Below are 24,738 nucleotides of genomic sequence, written 5' to 3'. Positions count from 1 at the left end.
TGGCAATCATTTCACAATACACGCAAACCAAACTGTCAGGCTGTATGCCTTAAACATATGTGGCAATGTAGGTCAATTATTTTTTAATAAACTGGGGGGGAAATAGATTGGTACTTAGTCCCAAATTCTAGTTTCCTCTTTGAATCACATTTTCTGTCAGTTTCCCACATACATATGCAAATAAAAAATCTGTCTTTTTTTTTTTTTAATAATCTCCTTTTGTCATTGTATTCGCAGGCCCCAAATTCTAAACCTAAGAGGACAGAGGAAAAAGCCCCTGACTGCCCACAACAAGGGATTCAGTACGGCTAGACGTTTCATCCTAGGCTTCCCTTAACATACTGAGTTATAATGACTGATAACCTGAGTGCCATGTAAAATCATGACAGTCCCTTAATGCCTTTTGTAAACTCTTCCATCAGCCACAATTTCAGCATCCGGACTATAGTGTAACAAATAAAACCAATCTATCAGTGAATATACTACAAAAATAATTTCTATGATGTATTATGCTTTTACTTTTCAAAAGGTCATGGTTCAACAAGCAGAAATCAGTAAAAATGTCAATAGTTAAATTGGTTACCTTACAATTCAAAATAACAATCACTGTATTTAAAAATATACTTTAGATAGTAACATAATAGATAATCCAAAATGGACCTGGAGAATGGTATCTTTGTCATTACAATACATGGGATTTTGTTAATTTTCCAAAAAAGAGTTTGTTACCTGACGGTTTATCTTCCTCTCCTTTGAGACTCATTCTGTCATTATATGGACTTGACGGTCACATGGATAATCCATCTTAACCAAATTTTGACTTCTATGGACATTTTACTTGAGTAACTCAGGCTATTGCTTATACCTCGCTCAATCATCTCAAATGTTAAGTTTCAAACTATTTTATTTTATTCTTTTGCATAAACCTTCTCCAATTAACTTCATTTGCCCATGGAATTTGACATTGTTGCCCATTTCCTCTACTCTCCATTTCAAAAATATCAGAAAACCCCATTTGTTCTTCAGCTTTGTGTTGGAGCTATTTTCTCTCTCTCGCCAATGGTTACTTTCCCTTTCTTCACTCTTTAAATGCCAAGGGTTCATTCTCAGTGCCTGTTTTCCCACTCCACATCACAGATACAAATGTGCTCATAGCCTGCACAGCGCTCATTCACATAGCGGTTTAAACTAAATTAATTAGTTATCATCATAATAAGCCTCCGGCCAGCTCCATGGAGGGATGCTAAGGCTGAGAAACTGACCTGAGATTGTCCTGTCATGCATTATAAACTTGGGAATGTGCTCAGATAGGTTTGCCTCAATTACTTGCCTCTGGTAGGCTGGCTTCTCATGACTGCTGGCATTTTCTTTCCGTATAGCCAATATCATCAAGAGCGTTATCTCTGTGGGAATCTTTAAGGCACTAGGAGTTTACATGACCATACATGAGAACGTTCACCGTCTCTTGCTTTATATAAGCTTCTCTGTAGTTTCCTACGTTATCTGCCATTGAAGAAAATGTGTATCTTTATCTATCTTATAGACCTATTAAGGTTCAGTTACAGATATTTAAAAATTGGAAGGTTTCTCACAAAAGTCCAGAGTCTGACTTCACTTGAAAAATCAAATGACTTGGCAGTCTTTAGCCCCTCCTTTCCACATTTCTGCATTTCCACAGGCAGCAAACTCTAGAGCTAAGGGTGCCTACCTCCTTCAGATTGATCATGTTGAACATAACCCTTCTGCTTTATTCATTTCCTGTGATCTTCCTGATCCCTGAGGGATTAGAGATTAATAATAGGCATACTATACAGAGTCAGTACTTTAATCCAGCATTTATACAGGGACTAACCTATATCTCCAAGGAAAAAACCACCTCAGAATGATACAGTGTTATGAATTGAATTGTGCCCCATTCCCCCCAGATGCCAATTTTGAAACTCTATTCATCAATGTGACTATATTTGAGGTAGGGCCTTTACAGAGGTAATTAAGGTTAAATGAGGTCATAATGGTAGGGCCCTACTCTGATAGAACTGGTGTCCTTTTAAGAACAAGAAAAGACATGAGGCATCTTCCTCTTTCTCCCTGAGTGAGCACAGGGGAAAGGCGGTATGAGGACATAGTAAGAAGGTAGCCATCTACAAACCAGGAAGAAAGCTCTTACCAGATAATGACTTTTGCAGCACTGTAACCATGGATGTGTCGCCTTCAGAACTGTGTGATGTCATATAGCTGTTGTTTAAGCCACCCAGTTGCTATATTTTGTGCATAAGCAGAGTACTGTCCACAGACCAAACCCACGTTCCTTTAGAAATGGTGCCCCTGGGGCACCTGGGTGGCTCAGTCAGTCAAGCGTCTGACTTTGGCTCAGGTCATGATCTCAGGTTCATGAGTTCAAGCCCCACATAGAGCTTTGCACTGACAGTGAGGAGCCTGCTTGGGATTCTGTCTCCCTCTCTTTCTGCCCCTCCTCCACTCATGCTTTCTCTCTCAAAATAAATAAATAGAATTAAAAAAAATAAATAAAACAAGAAGAAATGGTGCCCCCATTCCAGCTTCCTAGCTGGGAGCTCATCTTCTTTCACTGGACCCTTGAAGTCACTTCCTGAGCCGTCTGCCTGTCTTTGTGCCATCTCTATTCACTATTTGCTGTGGGGGAGTTCTTCTTAAAATACAGTAATTATAACATATGCTCTTGCTTTGAAATTTAAAAATAAAATGAATTAAAATAGTAAAATAGCCCCTTATAGTTCCTCCAGGTCCTTTGTCTCTTGTCACCCTCGCCCACATTCCCAATGCACCAGCAAAATCACATCATTAACGGGTCTGACAAAGACTCTCTTCTTGACCAAACTTTAGTTAATCTCCTGTGAGGTCTCTTCTTGGACTAGGCCTTGACTTTGACTCATTGCTGGGCCTCCAAAGCCCAGTTTTAGCAAGAATACTGCCTACTAGGGCATTTTCGAGAGAATCCTCTGCCTTTGATATCGGAGCACCTGTGATAATCTGATAGTGGTCCTCATCCCCCATGCTCAGGATCTGATCACCCTGGGCTGTCTTCAGCAGGGATCCTAAGTGGGCTTAACAAGAATTCCCCTTCCCTCGATGTCTGCTCTCAGTAATTTTCCATCCACTGACCCACGCCCCGCCATTCTGCTTGTTGGCTATGAATCCCCACTTGTTCCTGTTGTACTCAGAACTGAGCTCAGTTGTATACTAAGATCTCTTTTCCCCTATTCGTAGATTTCCTTATGAAATCTGTTTTCATTGCTTTAAAAATGGCCCACATCTGGTTTTCTGTAACATGCCCTTAAACTAAACTCTTCTATGCTTCTATGCTCTCCACCCCCACATTTCTTCAGCTATCTCCTGGGCCATATGTCAAAAAGTCTTATGTTTGCCCCATTTAAATCACACTGCTTTCTGAAGTCTTTCCTTATTCTCCCAGGTAGGAATAACTACTTCCCTTTGGGGTGCTTCTAAGGTACTTTGTATATACATCCATTACAACTGACTCGATTTTATTATCACTTTTATTTTTTGCTTATATTGCATTGTCTGACCACTAAACTCAGGGTCTCTCATCTTTATTATTTTGTCCTGTTTTTACCCAAGGTGCTATTATGCTGTCATGCACTTAGGAGGTAATTATACATTTATTAATCAAATATTTGTTAATGCTAGCAGAGGAACTAGTGTCAGGACAGTAAAAGGAGTTAATAAAAACCCAAACAACAGCTATTCCCCAACTTTCCCCTCAAATTACCTTTCAAATATAGTGCAACCCAATTGTATAAGTGTATATGAATTAGGATCGACTTCATTATAACCAGAGTCAAATGGGTAAAGCCCACACGTTTTGTCTACTATGAGTTTATTTGTGAAGTTCCCAAAGCATCTCCAACATGTCTACAAAGATTAGTCCCATACTGTAATCTTTTTTTTTTAGTCATTGTAGTGAAGAAATGGGGTTAGTATTGGATTGATATGGAAAATGAACAAACTGCAGTATCTTTGAGTACTAAAATACTTAAAATATACCATAGTTATCTGTTCAAAGCCCTCCTCTTTACTTTGGGGCCATTTCAATTGTTGGGAAGAAGATTTCAGCTGTTGTCTATGGCCCATCAGATTTTAACCAGACGTTGATCAAAGGGGAGCCTTATAACCTTGACTAAAAAAACACAAGCAATTCAAATCCATTGCTATCCTAGCCAGCTGGCTACTTTGCTCTTATGTAAATGCTTTTTCATTGATATAGCTTATAGAAAAAATACCTAAGAAATCTGAAAACTTAACTGCTGGGTTTATTTTTGCTCTTCAGCTTTCTTACCAGTGAATTGTTGCAAGCCTTACATTTGCCAATTTACTAAAAAGAACCAAGCACTAATACTTTTCATATTATTTAAAAGAACCTTGACTAAGATAGCTGGGACACCATAAATACAGGAGGTAAAAGATCTAAGTCCTTGTACAATTAGATACACTAAACGAAGGCATTAAGCAAAATAGTATTTCTCAAAATATCACAAAAATAAATTGTTATAGAGAAAAAAGCAGGGGAATCAGTGACTGAAAAAAAAAAAGCTTTTGGGAAGCAATGAGTTAAAAAGAAGTTAAGCAGTTTTTAAGTACAGAACTTCTCAGTATTTTTTTTAAGTAAAACTGAGCAAAGAGGTATCACCTTATAGCTATTCTTGCCTATCTTATTTGGAATGGATATCAGAATTAAGAAAGCTTTATGAAACAACATCCTGTACAAGGAGATTTTTAAATTAACAGAAGGACTTACACAACTATAATATTTAATTAATTATTTATTTATTTATTTAGTGCAACAGAAGGACTTACACAACTCTTTTATTTATGTATGTATGTATGTATGTATGTATTTATTTATTTATTTACTTACTTACTTATTTTTAGTGTGAACAGGGAAGAGGGTCAGAAGGAGAGAGAGAGAGAATCCCAAGCAGGTTCCACACTGACCATGGAGCCCAACATGGGCTCCATCCCACAACCCTGCGACCATGACCTGAGCCGAAATCAAGAGCAGGACACTCATATGATATTTGCCATATGAGAAATTTAAGATACAAAACAGGTGAACATAAGGGAAGGCAAGCAAAAATAATATAAAAACAGGGAGGAGGACAAAACATCAGAGACTCTTAGATATGGACAACAAACAGAGGGTTACTGGAGGGGTTGTGGGAGGGGGGAGAGTCTAAATGCATAAGGGGCAGGGGCGCCTGGGTGGCGCAGTCGGTTAAGCGTCCGACTTCAGCCAGGTCACGATCTCGCGGTCCCTGAGTTCGAGCCCCGCGTCAGGCTCTGGGCTGATGGCTCGGAGCCTGGAGCCTGTTTCCGATTCTGTGTCTCCCTCTCTCTCTGCCCCTCCCCCGTTCATGCTCTGTCTCTCTCCCAAAAATAAATAAACGTTGAAAAAAAAAATTTTAAATGCATAAGGGGCATTAAGGAATCTACTCCTGAAATCATTGTTGCATCATATTCTAACTTGGAGGGAAATTAAACAATAAATAAATTAAAGGAAATGTCAAATAAAAAAAAAAAGAAGAGTTGGACACTCAACCTATTGAGCCACCCAGGTGCACTTGCATTTTTAAAGTTATATACATCCTGATTCACTTCCTGAACACAGAATTTTAAAAGAGCTTCGGACTTATCTATAATAAAAGACAAATTCCTATCTCTATTGATAGCAGGATTTTCCCTGGGACTTTATTGGTATTTAATATATACAAGTGACTAAAGTGGTTTTTGTATTCCTTAAATTATATAATTCTTTCACAAACCTCTTAGGCAATTCTCAGAAGCTGAATCTAATGAATGGAGACGATTTATTTCTGGTGCAACATGTCATTATTTGATCTAATTTAAAGATTAGTGCCATTGTTGTTTTTATGTTGTCTTTCCCTTGACACAGCACAGCTAATGAAGTGAATAAAAACTTCAATATGCCATTTTTTAATGTTTAAATGTTTATGTTAAGTGTTCGTGTTTTCATACACCTGGCATCTGTTTGTTAATTTTAGGATAGTGATTTGCTAACTTGAGCACACACAAGAATCTCCTGGAGGGCCTGCTGGAGCTCAGATTGCTGGGCCCACCCCATTGCTTCCTACTCAGTAAGTCTTGGATAGAGCTGATCTGCATTTCTATCAAGTTCCAAGTGCTGCTGATGCTGCTGACGCAGTTACCACACATTAAGACCTGCTGCTTTCACAGGCCCCAATTTATTAGACACACATCTGGGTTTTTCTGTTGCTCTGAGGCTCCTCAGCCAGGCCCCAATCTGGAGTCTTAAAGGAGTAGGAGAGTTATCCCAACTGTCTCCAAAATAAGGCACCTTTGTATTGATCCCACAATCTCATTTCCTAAAGACCAATAGACTCTCCCCTTCCTTTAATATTCTCCACTGTCTGCTAAGAATGTGCAGGTCATTAGTCTCAAAATGTAGTCCACACTGTAGATTGTTCCCCCTCAAATCACTGCTTCCTGTATTTCCACATAACCCATTCCCTCTCTTATATGATATCCTTGCAGTATGTTGGGTCTTTCCTGGCCTCATTTGCCTGTGTACCTAGTTGGACTCTATTGCTAGTCTATATGAATGTAGAGCTTATATTCATTCCTTGGTTCATTCACTCCATAGCATTTGTTAAAGGCTCAAAGTGTAATGATGACAAAATTCTGCATTCATGCACTTACACTGGAATGGGGAATATATAAGACAAACGCGTATACAACTAAGTATGATATAAAGAAGGGATGTGTACACTGAAGAAAATAATATAAGGTCACAGGTAAGAAAGTGACTGGAAATCAAATGCATTCTAGCCTCTGTGGAATCATTTTTCTGAGAAGGAAACATAAAGCTGAACTGAAATGTCGTGATGGAGAAAACAATGTAGAGAATGAAGAAAAGGGCATTCCAGGCGGAGGAAGCATCAATTCAAGGGCAGAAAGAAGTCCAGGGTTGTTGAAGGAGTCAGCAAGGGAAAATGGTTGAGGAGTTCAGGTTAGGGGTAGGGAAACAAAAATTGTTCATACTCCTTTTGTAACCACATGATTCTCTCACACACAGCTGGTATGCAGACTAGGAGACTAGGATATATATATCCTGGGGGAAACTGCCCTCTGGCCAACAGGAGTTAAAATATCAACAGCATCATTTAAAGAGTATTCAGAACCCCAAATCCCCTCCTTGCCTCAGCTCTGTAAATGGCTGCCATGTCGATTCTCACTCCAGCAGATGTCTGAGGTTTTATTCTCTGGAGAGGTCTCTGATCTACGGATGCCAGGCACATATCCAAACCCCTAATTCATACCCCCCAGCCTAACCCTAGCTGTAACCCCCTGGACAGGTCTCTGAACTGCAGGATACCAGGCACATACCCTCAACCTCACCCTCACGCAGATCTGAGAAAGCAGCTTTCTGAACACATGGTAAGAAAAGCTGAGAAGCAGCCAACTTCACCCAGAGAAGACCCCCAAATATGTAACAAGTGATGGTATTTCTGAAAATGGGTGTGACGGCAGGATTAAAAACAGAAGGACCAACTGAATATCTATTTAAAGTGTATTGAGAGCCCTCAATCCATCCCCCCGCCAATATATCAACACCATTTGAGTGAGGAGAAACTGACGACTAATATCAGAATCTAGCCTCTAGAGTTGGCTATGTTGAAATGCACAATGAATTGTACACAGTTCTTATTTCAGAATGCAGATACATGAAGCCACAACCCTTTGTCTTCATAAATGCTGACTTTAGTAAAGAACCACTCTAGGTATTGATATATGATAGTTTTGGAAACGACAATCCCTTCCTGATGAATAAAGTCAAAATTCTGAATGATGAGAGGGAAAAATCAGGTCAGAAGTATGCCTTACAATAGTATTTTACAAGAACAAGATTCTTTAACAGCAGTGATTGTGATCAAAGTGACAAAACAACTCCTGGCAAAATAATAACTAGCACATGCATCAAACACACACACACACACACACACACACACACACACACACACACACCTTTAAACAATCTGAAACAATTACAACACAGAAATTAGCCTAAAGCAAGAGTTTTATGCTTTCAACAAACCCCTCAAGAAAAGCATCCTGTTTACTGTACCTGATAATTTGAATTATGTTTCAATCTTTGTATCATTAGCCTCCAGGTAAATCTGAGAATATCTGAACTGAAAGGAACTTATTAGCCAGGGTTCTTTTCAAGAAAAGAACGTAAGTCTGTGTTTACAATTTTGCTTTTACGGATATTAAAATTTGCCACCATGTAAACTGAAATTTGTTCGATATTCTCACCAGTGCAATTGTTTTAAGTATACAGGTCTAAACAAGTCTTGTAAGAAAACCCACCTTAGTTTTAAAAATATTCCAAAACGACTATTACATAAATATTAGAAGTCCTTTCATCTATACTGTAAAACTTGTCAGATCTCACTCAGGAAATTGCTTTATGCACTTCTCACCATCACATTACTGACAGCATTACCTGTCGGCATCCACTGTCACATCATGAACCCCTCTTTGGATGACATCCCTGGAAGTCGCTGTGTCAGGTATTCGGTTCAGACTTCTGGTATATAGGTTGAGCCCTCCATCTGTCATGTACCTGAAAACAAATGTGTCATTAATCAACAGAAAATTAAATGATCTCATCTGTATAATTTAGTTTCATAAAAAGTATTCACAATTTTCAATAATTATGTAAATGTGCCCTATCACAGTTTTTTCTATATAAACATTTTACCCACCAGGAAAAGTTAGAGCATCTTTTCAAGTTTATTAGAAAACCAATCTTACTTGCTACACCAAATAACTAGCCTATGTAAAACCTACATTTATTTCCCTTTGGTTATCAAAATTTTAAACAAGCTTGGAGATAATATAACTCTTAGCAAAGTAAGAGCAAGATCATTTCATCTTGTAAATCTCATTTTTGAAGATTGAAGGTCATAGGAGTAATGTAATATTATTAAACTTAAAATTAGATGAATTTTTTTGATAAGTAAAATGTATGCTACCAATCGGCCACTATGATAAAATAATAGCCTAGATGCATTGTTTAAAATGTTTCCATTAACTGTTCTAAATAGTTTACATGTAATAACATTACGACTGTCCCATTAGAGATAAAATGAGTGAACATGAGAAGGTTAAGTCACCCAGTGCTATTCAATCAGTCGTAGCAGAATTAAGAAATAAATCTAGGAATGATCTGAACCATCATGCATTACTGTCTGAACTGAAGGGCCACACTGCCCCACTTCATACCTTTGAGAGATACTTCCCTGTCATCATGGGACCATCACCATTGCCCAGGGATGGTAGACCCAAATCGTCATGTTACTAATGGTCATCTTCCTTCCTTGGCTATGGAGGATTAGAACACATTGTTTATATAGCCTCATTCTGGGCTGTATATCAAATTTTTCTTTCTTGAGAACTAGGATTAAAAGATAGGTCATCAGTCTTTCTATGCGAATAGAGGTGATGATCATGAAAACTAAGGAGATGTATTTATTTCCACAAGATGTAAGGAGTCACAGAGAAAGTTGGTCAGCAAAGTAAAAACAATGGCACAGATGCACAAAAGGAAGCAGACACTTGGCCATGTGGTTTCAACTTGTCCTTGGGTTCTAGGAGATATCCTTCTTTACAATCATGTTCCCAATCTGTTTAAGCAAATTGGAGTCAATTTCACTTTTTGGAATAAAAAAAATATTCAATCACGGCCATATTGAAGACTGACCAAATAGTTAAAGCTAGGATTATCAAACTGGCGAATTGCTTCGATGATTATGAATTCTGCCCTTACTAGTTGAAGGGCCTTGAACAAGTTTCTTAACCTGTGCCTCAATTTCTTCCACTGAATTTGGGAAGAATAAAATCTGCAGATAGATTTTTAAGAAAATTAAAGGAAGAATACTCAAAGCTCTTAATATGAGGGCCCTATAACTAGTAGCTACTTGTGATTCACAAAGTCTCTCCCACATATTTTGAAAAGGAAATATATGCATTTTATTTACAAAACAACACTAAGTCATTCTGAATTATCCTTATAAGGTAATATAGGTAATAAGGTAAAAGTGTTTAGTTAGTGGCAAATATTTTTCTCACTTTCAAAATTGTGTTGTAAAAGTTTGAGGGAAGGGGCACCTGGGTCGCTCAGTGGTTAAACAGCCAACTCTTAATTTTGGCTCAGGTCATGATATCACCATCCTGAAATTGAGCCCTGCATCAAGCCTCACATCAGGCTCCTCATGAGGCTCTGCACTGGGTGTGGAGCCTGTTTAAGATGCTCTCTGTCTCTCTCTGTCTCTGTCTCTGTCTCTGCCCCATCCCTGCTCTTGGGTGCGTGAATGCATGCACACTCTCTCCCTCTTTCTGAAAAATAAAAAAATAAATAAAAGGTTGAGGGTAGTAGAAATCTTCTCTCCAGGCAAGTGAGACGCTCTTTTTCTTCTTCTTCTTCATTTTCTTTTTTACCAACATGCTTAATCCTAAACTTAGTTTCTGGAGGAAGTTATAACAATGTACACAAGTTACGTTTCATGTATGTCTCACTGATCTGCTTATTCATCTGTGTATCTCCAACAGTGTTTAGCACAATGTTTTGTATATCATTTGGGATCAACAAATATATTGAACATTTGTTCAGCTGAACTTAAAAGGCTTCCATATTGTAAAAAGAAAGCATCATAGCAGATCTTGGGGCAACTTTACCCATGATGGTGATGCATGGAAATAAGAAATAAGATGACAGATCACTTCTATTAGAAATATAACCTTTCAATTATTTAATACTTACAGAAAAGTAAGTTCTATAGACAAAGGTCAACTGCTTTGAAAACTAATTTGCAAAAGGAAAAAAATGTTTAAAACTTCAATAAATTTAGTAAAATCTTTTTTCAAAAAGTATTTTAAAGGATATTCCTTTTTCTTAGGCTCCTTGATTTTCCAAGTAATATCAAATAGGTTTCCAACAGGTATCAATTAAAACAGAAAAATGAGTCAGTTCTAATTCCTCTGTCTACAGATACTCTCATTTGAATGTTGATAGGGCATCTTCATAATAGAACCATGAGTTTGTTATTTATTTTTTTTAATGTTTATTTTTGAGACAGAGAGAGAGAGAGAGAGAGAGAGAGAGAGAGAGAGAGAGAGAGAGAGAAGGGGCAGACAGAGGGAGATAGAATCCAAAGAAGACTCCAGGCTCTGAGATGTCAGCACAGACCCTGATGCAGGGCTCGAGCCCACGAACTGTGAGATCATGACTTGAGCCGAAGTCGGACGCTCAACTGGCTGAGCCACCCAGGCATCCCACCATGAGTTTGTTATTTAAAAAACAACATACAGGACTAGTATTCACACAAGACAAATTTCTGATTTAAATTATCTTGGTAATTCTTCCTTCTTTTCATTCTTTCTGGAGGATTTAAAAATCTAAAAGAACATGAATTTTATAGTTCCTCTACAAGAATTATGCTATAGTCTTGGGAGCTATAAATGTTAGGGAATCATTTGGAAAGAATAGTGTAAAATTTGAAAAATGATTTCCTAAGAACATTATATACAAACTGCAAAACTGACAGCCAAGATGAGTTTAAGAAGAGATAACAATCACAGGGAAGATTGTTAGCACAAAAAAACTGCAAAAGAATCGTGAAGGTTACTGACAAAAAAATAAATTATCTCAAAATGTGGAAGTATTAGAATAATTTTAGTCACATTCAAATTCTATAAGCTATGAGGGGTGCCTGGGTGGCTCAGTCGGTTAAGCGTCAGATTTCAGCTCAGGTCATGATCTCATGACTCATGAGTTCAAGCCCCATGTCAGACCCTATGCCAACAGCTCAGGGCCTGGAGCCTGAGCTTTGGATTCTGTGTCTCCCTCTCTTCTCTCTCTGCCCCTCCCCTGCTCACACTCACCTCTCTCTCTCTCTCCCCCTCACAAATAAATGAACATTAAATTTTTTTTAAATAAAAAAATATTCACATGAAAAAATAGTCTCACAAAGCATTTCCTAGTTCTTCCTCACTTACATTCCTACTCTGTTTCTTTCTGTACAGGCAAATTTGCATACTTATGGCATATTTGCCTTAGGTGTCTATTACCTAAATTAGTATTTCTAGCCCATATCGTTTCACCTTGTTGTAAAATAAGGTATTAAATTGCTTCCAAGGCATGGATAGGTGGATGTCTCATAAGCATCTCAAATCTAGTATAAACTGACCATATGTTATCTTCATCACTAAGGCTCGTGTTCCTTGTGTGTGTGTTAGTATAGTTAAAGGCAAAGACACCGTCTACCCAATCAACAATATAGATACGTGCCTCTCGTCACTCACCACACTCAGCTATTACAAGATGGAGTCTGTTCAAATCTGTGAATCGGTATCATTATGCTCTAATTATGTCTGGAATTCACTGCAATAGAGAAACTTTGGAAAAATCTTATTTTTCTAAATTTGTTTATTTTGAGAAAGAGAGACAGAACAGGGAAAGGGGAGAGAGAGAGAGGGAGAGAGAGAGAATTCCAAGTGGGCTCTGCACGGATATCACAAAGCATGAGATCATGACCTGAGCCGAAACTGACTCAGACACTTGACTGACTGAGCCACCCAGGCTCCCCTAAAAATCTTATTTTTTATATTGTTTAATCCTACTTTCATTTCTCAATGAACAGAAAGATATACAATTGTACCATCATAGCAATTTCATGCTTTTTGAAAAAAAAATTTAGAGTGAGATATATATTTTTTCAGATATATAAGGTATAAAAATACATATCAAATAATAATAAAAATAATATCAACTTTCATGTACTTACTAGCTGGCTTCAGAAATAGGACATTTACAGTTTTTGCAATGGCCATATAGCCTCCCACCCCTCATATCCCCAAACCTCCCCTTCAGAGATAACTAACGTCCTGGATTTTGTAAGCATTCCTTTACTTATATCTTTGCCACATAGGCATGTATCCTTAAAACTAAATTGTTTAGCATCTCCTGGATTTGAACTTCCTATATATTGAGTCACACTACATGTTTTCTTGTGACTTCTTTCCTTCACTCAAAATTACATTTTTATAATCAGCTATTCTCATGTGTATCATTGTCTTATCCATTTTATTTTTAATTTTTTAATGGTTTTTATTTATTTTTGAGAGGGAGAGAGAGAGAGAGAGAGAGAGAGAGAGAATATGAGTGGGGAGGGGCAGAGAGAGAGGGAGACACAGAATCAGAAGCAGGCTCCAGGCTCTGAGCGGTCAGCACAGAGCCTGATATGTGGCTCGAACTACCACACCATGAGATTATGACCTGAACCGAAACTGAGAGTCAACGCTTAACCGACTGAGCCACCCAGACGCCCCTGTCATCATCTTTTATGTATGAGCAATAATTCTGATTTTGCTTTGCGGTTTAGTTGCTTTTTCTGTTTTTTGTGGGGATTTGGCAAAATTCAAAACCGATAATGCACCACAACTTACCAGAATTCTGTGTTTTTACATTCGAATTTCTTATCAGCGACTGCTACAATGAACTACTTTTTAATGACATGAACATGCGAGGCATCTAAAGTTTTTGGATTTGTTTTTCAACCTCAAAGGCACTCTAGTTCAGCATCTTCCTTTAGCTGAACACAGATAATTATTAAGTATTGTCCCCTAGATCAAATATGCTAGCTTAAAAAAAAAACTATACCAATAATGAATGCTTGCTGTGAAGCTCTGTTATATTATAAAAAATCAACTCCTAGGAGAGAAATGTGTACATGAAGACACGGAGACAATCTCACAAGGTCAGTATGTCATGATGGCTGAGTACAGACTGGAGCCAAACTGCTTAGGTTCAAGTCCAGCATTGCATGCTTTAAGGAATTTTGAATTCCCAGAAGCCAGTTAACAAATTTTCTGAGTTCTAGCTAAAGTCACTTAAACTATCCAAGCCTCAGTTGTTTCATCTATAAAATGGAGATAATAATGATAGGCTTCCCTGTTAGAGCTATGGTGAATCATATGTGAGTTAACACATGTAAAATGCATAGAACATTGTCTAGCACTTAGTACGTGGTATGTAAGTGTTGGCTATTATTACCAGCTATTTTTCCATTAGGATCTCCACATTCACTAAACATAACTCTCATATCTTGAATATGCAATTAATTGAAGCATTAGGATTAGGAATCTGTGGTTTGCCATATAAACCCTTTCAACTCACTGCTTTAACCCTGCCCTTTCCAATGTTAGTCATACTTCCTATCACCAAGTTTACTAAGTGTGAATTGAGGGAGGATCCAGAGAGAAGGATCAAAGCATTCACCTCCCTTTCCAAAAAGTTAATTGCCCAGAATTAAATTACTTTGTGTTTGGCCATGTGACTTTAAGTAGAATTTCAGGTTATATTCTGGCCCAGCTATTTACACTGTGACATCTGCAGATAACTTCAATTTCCACCCAGTTAAAATATGTAACTTTCTCCCCAATTTTCCAGCATGTTCTTTCTTTGCTTCATAAATGGAGACTTTTTCAGGGCCTCATTATAAGCAAGAGGCTTTCTCTGACTAATTCCTAATTACTGGCAGATTCACATTCCCCAAGTGTTTAAAGTAATTTTAAAAAGAGAAGAAAGAGATAAGTCTTTACATGCTTCAGGAAATTCTGAATTCTCAGAATGCCGATTAACTAGTTTTCAGAGTTCTACTTAAGGTACATGAGAAAATGAAACTCCATTCCCATTCACTTCATGACATTCCTTGTGATTACAGGAGAAAAAAAATCCTAAATTAAACACCTTCATTCTCTACTATGTCTTTTGAGCTCTTTGTCCCTTTAATCAGTGAAACGTACTTTTTAAAAATTGGGAACAGAAAATTAACCTTGTGACTCAATTTCTTCATGAATCGTAGCGCAATTTCTATGCCCCTTTTTCTTGCTTAAAACATCATCAAATTAAAATCCTCCTGGGATGTCTCTAGTCTTCTCGTCTTCCCACCTTTTAATTCTAGGCTGAGGCATCAGGCTACATCCTAGAGATGCCAAATTTTTTTGTGTGTAGACTGGTGGGCAATTAAGTGCAGCACCCCGTGGGATGTCCTCCACACAAGACCCCTCAATCCCACTTGAGCTGAAACCAGCCATACCACCTGCTGATCACGGCTAGTCACCTTCTGCCCAGGGGACAGCATTCTGAGTCATTCCTTACATGTCCATGTTCTGTACTCTGCCATGGCAAAGAGAAAATGTATAATGCCAAACAGGTCAACCACACCAGGGGAAGTTTTCATACAGGATTTGTGTTATTTTTAGCCTTTTTTAAATATACTGAATACTGATGACAAAAATAAAACATGTGAACCAGTGATGATACTTAAATGGGCCCATTTGTAAAACACTCCAAGACTTCATTTGAAACACGGACAGGAACAAAAATGAACAGAAGCCTGAAATGGGTTCCACTGAGGTATGAAACAAGTAGGAAGGACAATGGATATGACTTTTTTTGTGTTTCTCAGGAGTGAATTCAGCAGAACCTAGCTAGCCCTCCTCAACCAACTTCCTCTTCCTCTTGGACACACAACTAACCCAGATTTCCTGGCCTCCCTCACAGTTAGATGTGGCAACAGAGCCGTTTTGGATAAGGAAGTGTGGGTAGAAGTCATACGCGCAACCTCCATATCTTGTACGTAGGGAATATTCTCACACCGCAGTTCTTCCTCTCTTTTTCCAACTGCCTGTTGAATATCAATGCTCAGGGTGACACTGGAAACCTGGTGGGCCAGAAGCAGAGTAACTTCCATCCATCTTCTTCTCTGAGAGACTATATGGTATACACTCCCAACTGAAGTATGCCTGTAATATGTATTATTACATACAGAACTCAGCTGTTTCAAAAAATTACCTTAAGGAAAAACTCCTGATCCAAGAATCTATACACACACTCACACACATGTGTGTATATAGGACACGCTCGTTCACTGAATAAACGAGCGTCTACAAAAATATTTTAAAAACGAAGATGTGGTTTATACATACCATGGAATACTACTTGGCAATGAGAAAGAATGAAATCCTGCCATTTGCAACAACAGGGATGGAACTGGAGGGTATCGTGCTAAGTGAAATAAGTCAGTTAGAGACAGACAAGTATCATTTGTTTTCACTCATATACGGAACTTAAGAAACTTAACAGAAGACCATGGGGGAGGGGAAGGGGAAAAACAGTTTCAAACAGAGAGGGAGGTAATCCCCTAAGAGACTTTTAAATGCAGAGAACAAACTGAGGGTTGATGGGCTGGGGGGAGGGAAAATGGGTGATGGGCACTGAGGAGGGCACTTGTTGGGAGGAGCACTGGTTGTTATATGTAAGCGATGAATCACAGGAATCTACCCCCAAAACCAAGAGCACACTGTATACGCTGTATGTTAGCTAACTTGACGATAATTAAAAAACAAACAAACAAAAAAGGCCGCACGTAAGTCACATGGCGCTGTGTCTCTATTGCTCACCACTGCACACACGGTCCCAAAATGCTGCTTGGCACATAGGATGAACTTAGAGATATTTTTTGGATACATACACCCGTATTTACTTCAGCCAAAGATCCTTCTTCTGTCTCTCCATTCTTTCCCCAGGAGTCCTCATGCCCACAAGTTCTACTGTCTTCTCTGAGACCACACTCTCCATCGTAGCTCTACCGCGAAAACTACTTCTGCATTTTCAACAACAAACTTTTATACCACACTGTCTCCAACTCTACATTGGAAACTCTACACTCAGCATCTCCTCTCTGCTTTCTCAAAAATAAAAATCAGTTCTCTCTGTCTGCCTATTTTCTCTAAAGGTATAATTTCCTACCTCCTGTGCTTTCAAAATGGGCATCGTATCTGAATTCTCTGCCTCTCTGAAGCCCTCATGAGTAGCCTATCATTAATTCTGTACATTTTTCCTCTCTGGTACCTCTGATTCAAATTCTTTCCTTCTTTCACCCCTGTCAAGGCCACTGTCATGTTTCTGGACTACAAAACTTGGACGTGGACTTTTGCAGTAATGTCTGAAACCTGCCGTCAGAGCTGCTCCCCTCAATCCATTTTGCAGATTTACCCTAAAGGGGGTTTTCAAAAATCATCATCATATCTTATTCTGTGACTATTCAATAATCTGCTTTCAATTGTTTAGAGTACACTGTGTAAACTTTTTAGCATAATGTTATTGAGGTCCGGTCACAATAGTCCCTATCTCTCAAAATTAAGTACTCAGATTCCATGAATCTCAGTTGGGGAAAAGGTCAGTGAATATCATCCAATCCAAGTGTCCCTGTGACTTTGAAAATTATTTTTTTAGTGAAGCTTATCAAATGACATTCTTTCTACAATATTTATACTTTTCTTACAAACATGCTCTTATTACATTTCCCTCCTCTTTAGATATTTATTTATTTATTTTTATTTTTTAGAAAGAGAGACAGAGTACACAAGAGAGAGTGGGGAGGGACCCCATAACTCTGGGATCATAACCTGAGCCCAAATCAAGAGTTGGGTGCTCAACCAACTGAACCAGGCACCCCCATAACTATTTCAGTGAGAGAATGTAGGGGCACTTGCATGGCTCAGTGGTTTAAACATCAGAGTCTTGGTTTTGGCTTGGGTCATTACCCCAGGATCATGGGATAGAGTCCTGCCTTGGGCTCCAGCTGAGCTTAGAGCCTGCTTGGGATTCTCTCTCTCTCTCTCTCTCTCTCTCTCTCTCTCTCTCTCTCTCTCTCTCTCTCTCTCTCTCTCTCTCTCTCTCTCTCTCTCTCTCTCTCTCTCTCTTTGCGTCTCCTTTGCTCTGTCTTTTTTCTAAAATAAAAAATAAAAAAAAAATCAGAGACTATAACTAAACTATTTCCTTTTCTTATTCCCTCCTTTCTATTCCATGCCTGTATTTAGCACTTTCTCCCTACTCTGCTCTTACCTCAGTTTTTTTTTCTGTACGAGACCTTTGAAATGACTCACACATTACATTGTCAATGTCCATTGATTTCTGGTTTAAACTGCTCCCAAGATATGCTTTCCCTCTCCAGATAAACATTTTACTTGTTTATAAGTAAATATAGTCAATCCTTATTATTCATAAATACCACATTTGCAAATTTGCTTACTGGCTAAAATTTGAAGCCCCAAATCAATAATTGCAACATATTCATGGTCACTCACAGACAGGCACAGAACAGAGAGAAATTTAAGTTGCTCATGAGGACATTCCAGGCTGAGGTCAAATAAGGTGATATTCTGCCTTCTTGATTCAGCTCTCCTACTGCCAATGTGTCCTCTTTAGTCTATTTAGAGCCACATTTTTCACATTTTTGTGCTTCCTGTTTGAGATTCTGGTGTTAAGATGGCCCCCAAGTGTAGTGCTGAAGTGCCCTTGTGTTCCCAAGTGTAGGAAGGCTGCGATGTGCCTTATGGAAAAATATGTGTTAGATGAGCTTCATGCAGGCATGGATTATACTGCTTTTAGGCATGAGCTCAATGTTAATGTATCTACAATATGTATTAACAATACAATATGTATTAATAATATCTACAATAATGAATCTACAATATATATCTCCAATATGTACTAATAAATAAGCTCACTTTAAATTGAAATACACATACAACAAGACTATATTCTGATGGTTTGATGAAACGATTATGACCAAAAGATCACAGGAACTATATCTGTATTTCCCCTAGGAGCAATGGTTCAGTGTTCACTAATTCAGTGTATGTAGTGATTTTATAGAATGTAACTACTGTAAATAATGAGATTGACGGCTTGTGTGTGTATGTGTCTCTATATTATATATATACACGTATATGTATATGTGTCTCTGTATATATAAATATGCATATACATGTGTGTATAAATATGATATTTATGTGTATAATTAAATCTTCATCCAGTAGTAAATATAAAAAATGAATACACATATATGCTCTCATTTAAAGAGACAAAGAAAGAAAAAAGAGGATATAGGAGGGAGAGTGGAAAGAATGGGTGAGAAAGGAGAGAGATGGGAGAAAAAGTTCATGCCTTAGATGTGCCTGCATTGCCACCATGCTCCCTACACTGGGCACTCCCTCCTAGGTGGCATCTAACATGTACAAAAATGATAACAATAGCATCCATAAATCAGTATGAGTGTGAATGATAATAAATGGAATTATGATAGTGACACATTTATTCAACACTCATACTGTGACAGGCTTTGTGGAAGTACAATTTTGTAGATTATTTCCTCGATTCCTAATGGATTTGGAGAGATTCTGCCATTTTATCCTTATTACAGATAACAAAAAGGAGTTTGGATAACTTAAGGCCCCAAGCGGTCCACAGATAGCTATGGTCAAAAGGAATTTAAATTGCACTCTGACTCCAGTGGCAACTCAACTATTTCCTACCCTAACTGACCACCATCCGTCTCCCTAATTCTAAATTGTTGGAATTTAGCCACCACGTAAGGTGGTCACAAGGAAACACTGGATACAGAGCAGAGCTATAAATCTGATCTAAAGCTTGTCTGAATTATTTTAAGGTCTTGTCACCTTTCAAATAAGATTTTCTTTTTTCTTTTCTTTTCTTTTTCCTTTCCTTTCCTTTCCTTTCCTTTCCTTTCCTTTCCTTTCCTTTCCTTTCATGAATGAAGTCAGGGTTACTCATACAGGAGAATGATTTCCGTTACTGGTCCTCTCAGATGTCTAAGGACAAAGAATAAGTCAAAACCCAGACTCCCATGAAAATGACAAAATTGATTGGGAAGCTTTTTGTTATATCACAGACCCTAGGTTTTGAAGTCAGATATATCTGAGTTCTAATGCAAGTCCAGCCTTTCTTCAGCATTACACAATTGTGGCCAGCTCAGACCAGTTTTCTTGTCTGTAGGGAATTACAATTAATAGAAGCAGTTTTAATAGAGTTTCCTATTGCCTTCGTTCATCCTCAGATTGAACTAAATATTCCAAATTGCCAAAATCTTTAAAAGTTTTATAATCACAACAGTGTTTTTTTGGAATATGATAGAAAACAGAAAAAACAACAACAACAACAACAACAAAGGCTAAGATTTAAAAAAAAAATCTCATCAAAAGAGATTGAAGCTTTCAATTCGAGGTGCATAACTGAAGAATGCTAGAAAATATTTGTTCCTCCAAGAAGTTATAGGCAGCTTTGATAAGCCAAACTAAAACAAAAAAAAAATTGCAGCAGCTCAGCAAAACTCCTCCTGTCCCCTTCCCACGTCTTTCACTACAAAATCTGTTACTTAAGAAGCTTGTGAAAATCACTCTGAAAAGCCCAGGGCACATTTGTTTCTCTAAACTAACAATAGAAAAATTTAATGGCTCACAATGAAAAGATTTTATAGAAATTTTAGATATTTTACTTTTCAGGAAAGAGCAGACGAGAGGGCCTGATATACCCCCAAATAACCTTTGATTTATTATGTTTTCTAATGACTTTGTGAACTCACCTATATACCCTTCCTATAGCTAATGCATCTTAGGAGACCACCCTCCCTGTTCGCATAATGCTGGTAGAGCCCAGGGCCACTTACCCACTGTTGATGTCATCAGCTCTGAGACTTTTCCCAAGGATATCACCATCACTCATGTATCCACCAACGTCAACTTCAGAAGACATGTCCAGGTCACTGCTTGCTTTCTCACTCATGTCCATCTGTGATAGGTTTCCCAGTCGAGACACAGCTGCTCGACGGAGAGGCGTTGTGTACATAAATCTCGAGGGGTCTGTGTGGATAAGTCGGCTGGTACCACTGCGAGGGTAGCCAGCCCCCAGGGAAGGGGCATCCCCAGCCTGAAGTCGAGGACACGCCTGACCCAACCTCCAGGTCATGGGAGTGGGGCGGCTTGTCAAGTTGGGTATGGTCCTTCCGTTCACTTCTGTTGTCACAGTGCTGTCAAATGTTGTCTCCAGGGTGCTGTCAACAAAGCGAAGAAGTCACTATACTCTGATTCACTTGGGGTCATAGACCGAGAATGCACTACATGAGGACTGGAAAGGCTAGAGTTTCTTAGAAGCATGCCATTTTCACGCAAGCCAAATGATGCACTCATCGTAAGACGTTATCTCGGCATTCTTATGAGATGCAAGACACCTCTGCAGAGGTCAAAATGTGGGAGGGGCATTCTGAAGTTTGTTTGTTTTACTTTCGTGCGTTCAAAAGAAAGGCCATCATCACAGTTTAGATAAAGCAAATTTTTGTTTCACACTTTCAACAAACCCTGAACCGAACCCCTTACAGCTTCTCAGAACGATTCTGGAAGTTGACCAAAATTATTCTTGAAAGTCTCTCTCCCCTCCCCTCCCCCCTGCCAGATGCATTTCAACTGCAACCTCCGTGGCACAGGCATGAGAATCTACTTAGTAGTGATGGTGGCAATTTCAGTAGCTAATTCAGTTTGAATGGGGCATTCTATTAAAGAAGAGAAGGATAGGAGAAAAAAAGTCCCTGGGTTTGTGCTAAGAAGTCACCAGTTGAATATCATGTAAAATTTAAGTGAGAAAACAGTTAAGGGAAATTAAATTCTTTATCATTATAAGAAGTTAGTGCTCAGTTGTCATTTGTCTTTATTGGCCCAAAGAAATGTAGAACTGCGAAAAAACAAAAAACAAAAAACAAAAAACCTGTGGCTTATCTGGGTCCCACGAAGACTGGACATAGTCTCCTCTAAATTTTGCCTCAAGTCTGCTATGTTTTTAACTGTTCTCATTCTTCTTGTTTCAGGATCTTCACCTAAAAAAGTAACATAATAATAAACTTGTTAGTCAAGTCATTTCCTGGTCTCAGAATAACTGTATACATAGATAAGTAATACAAATTCCTCTCCTTAAAATAAAATAAAGGTAGGACATTCCAAATGCCTATTATCTGAAAATTATGATTCTTTCTACAAATAAAATGTGAATAGAAACAAATGTGACATTACAAGTAATAAATTGATGATAAGAAGTGATGATAATCCAATAATGCTTTATAGATTTGTGACCTTAATCATTGCAAAGTGACAGTGATTAATTCAGCAATACACTGTAGAGTACTGCATGTTACCGAGCTTAATTTAAAAAAAACTGAAATTATTGGGATTCTAATTATCTCCATAATTACTTATTTCTAGGTATATTCAGAATAGTAAGATAAACTTACCTGGTAGCAATTATACATTTGGACTCTGGGGAGTAAGATAGAGGCCTTTTCTTTTAGAAGCAATACATTTGTAAGTCTTTTATTTTATTAGACTCATGGATCAAAATTCACAACATCGGATAGCTTTATTCTCAATTCCTTCCCCGCTTTCCACAGGGACTCACAGCATCCACATGTGACATTACAGTTTCAGTAAAGTCCTTGGCACCTCAAGTCAGCATGTGTTTAATAGGCACGAGACAAGCAGCTCTGCCAGTGTGACAAATGCTGGCCTTACACAACCACTACCCATCATTTGGAGGTAGAGGTGCCAGAAAACCAGTTTGATTATGCGACGTAACACCTTCCAGGCCAGTGGCCATTTGAAACTTATCTGGATAATGAGAAGAACATGGGGAGATGGCAGGGGAAGTACAGTTTCTCTTCTGTTCAATTTGGGCTCAAAAGGATGTTCCGTGATGGGAAATTTTAACAAGAAGGAAAGATGCAGCAGGAAAGGAAGGGAGAGAGGGACACTGATAGAGTAAAGGGAGGGAAGGTATGAGAAGGAGAGGGGAGAAAAGGAAGGCAAAGGAAGGGGATGGTGGGAAGGAGAAGGGAATGGAAGCAAAGGAAAAAGTGGAGGGAAAGTGAAGGTAGAAAACAGCATATATTAAACTCCAGTATGAAGACTGCCACTATAGACAAGTCAAGATGCATATCTACAATCTGTTTCAAGAATAGAAGTAGGTATTTGACGTGTTCATTTTCTTCCTCAGAATTTATGCCAGATTAAAAAAAAAGACACATATGCAACAAATACACCCATTTAACATTCACAGTATAATCATAGAGTTGGTAGGGATTCCAGAGAATGCTTCTTCTTAGCTCAGCCAGTGAGGAAACTCATCTATGCCTCACATGATCTATGCCTCACACGGGTGACAGCCATGTGCCTCTGCCTGAAACCTCTAAGACTGGAAAGCCTTCCTCTTCAGGAAGAGATGGCTCCTTCTATTAGAAACTTCTAATTGTGAAAACATTTCTGAGGATGAATAATTTGCCTCCCTTTCATTTCCATCCAGAGGTCCTAGTGGCTCTGAAACTGACAGAACAACTTTATACTACCTTCACCATGGGCAGTTAAATACCAGAAGACACAACTGCTGATTCCTCTATTTTCTTCTTCACCCAAACATTACTACATTGTTCATTATTCCTCCTCCTGGATGGTTGCCAAAACAACCATCATTTTGCTTCCAGTCCGTAAATTTCTACTTTTTAATTTATAAATTATTTGAATGATTAAAATATGTTTAAAAGTAGCATTATTATTTCAAACTTGAAAGTATAAAAATGGTCCTTAAATATATTTTCAAGAGCTAGAAAAATATATTTCGTACCCTCATGCACATGGCATCAACTTTTCCTACACTAACTCAAGTTAACACAATCCTTAACCTTATAAACTAACATCACTTTACGACTCAGAACTGCTAATAACCCTTAAGATTCCAATCATGATACTTCTGGAACTTATTCCCATCCTTCTCATAAATATAACATCATATTTTAGAAATGGCTAGAAAGCCTACCTTTTACTTCAAAATAATCTGGTAAAACCCTGAAGACAAAGAAGGATTTTTTAAGGAAAATCTTAAAGGGAAGAATATAATTACAGCCAAAGGAAAGTCACAGGTCAAGAAGAGATTTTACTCAAAGTGGGCAAAAGAAATAGTGAAGAATGGGACAAAATCAGACAGGCACTAAAGCCAATATCAGAATATAAGATCTCATACAATAATATACCTAAGTTTCTAAGTGATGGTAAGAAATGACAAGTCTTCTTTTTTTAAGTTTATTTATTTTTTTTGAGAGAAAGAGAGCATGCACAAGTGGGGGAGGGGAAGAAAGAGAGAGGGAGAGAGAGAGAGAATCCCAAGTGGGCTCTGCACTCATGACATGGAGTTCGAACTCCCGAATCGCAACATCATGACTTGAGCCCAAGTCAGAAGTTTAACCGAGTGAGCCACTCAGGCCCCCCAAGAAATGACAAGTCTTAAAGGAGGGAGTTGTTGAGATAACCTTTACTGGAAGGAGGAAGGGATGTAGTCATTGACCTTACACGAGGTGGTAGAATATACCTTTACATGTCCCCTGGCCCTGGTCCCCTTCCCTCTGTGAGAACTTCTACACTGGAATCAGGCTGCCTGTCAGCCACTTGTCAACTCACATAATAACACTGATATCTTAATTTCTTTCAATATCTTTTATTTTTTTTAAATTTTTTTAACGTTTATTTATTTTTGAGACAGAGACAGAGCATGAATGGGGGAGGGTCAGAGAGAAGGAGACACAGAATCTGAAACAGGCTCCAGGCTCCGAGCTGTCAGCACAGAGCCTGATGCGGGGCTCGAACTCACGGACCACGAGATCATGACCTGACCCGAAGTCGACTGCTTAATCAACTTAGCCACCCAGGCGCCCCTCAATATCTTTTTAATATAAATAATAG

General features: G+C 38.4%; 1 protein-coding gene across 8 annotated transcripts in view; it reads right to left on the bottom strand.

Annotated features, from left to right (window-relative positions):
- NAV3 (neuron navigator 3) overlaps nucleotides 1-24,738 on the bottom strand; it is an 829,170-nt gene that overhangs the window by 139,835 nt on the left and 664,597 nt on the right. For all 8 annotated transcript variants that reach the window (XM_011284133.4, XM_019835257.3, XM_045062101.1 and 5 more), the window contains 3 exons: nucleotides 21,725-21,833; nucleotides 20,634-21,017; nucleotides 8,543-8,662 (listed from right to left, as the gene is read on the bottom strand). In XM_011284133.4, the coding sequence (XP_011282435.2) occupies nucleotides 8,543-8,662; nucleotides 20,634-21,017; nucleotides 21,725-21,833 (613 nt within the window). The remainder of the gene's footprint in view (nucleotides 1-8,542; nucleotides 8,663-20,633; nucleotides 21,018-21,724; nucleotides 21,834-24,738) is intronic.

This window comes from Felis catus, chromosome B4 (genome assembly GCF_018350175.1).
Source record: "Felis catus isolate Fca126 chromosome B4, F.catus_Fca126_mat1.0, whole genome shotgun sequence".
NCBI lineage: Eukaryota > Metazoa > Chordata > Mammalia > Carnivora > Felidae > Felis > Felis catus.
This window is presented reverse-complemented; position numbering and strand designations above follow the sequence as displayed.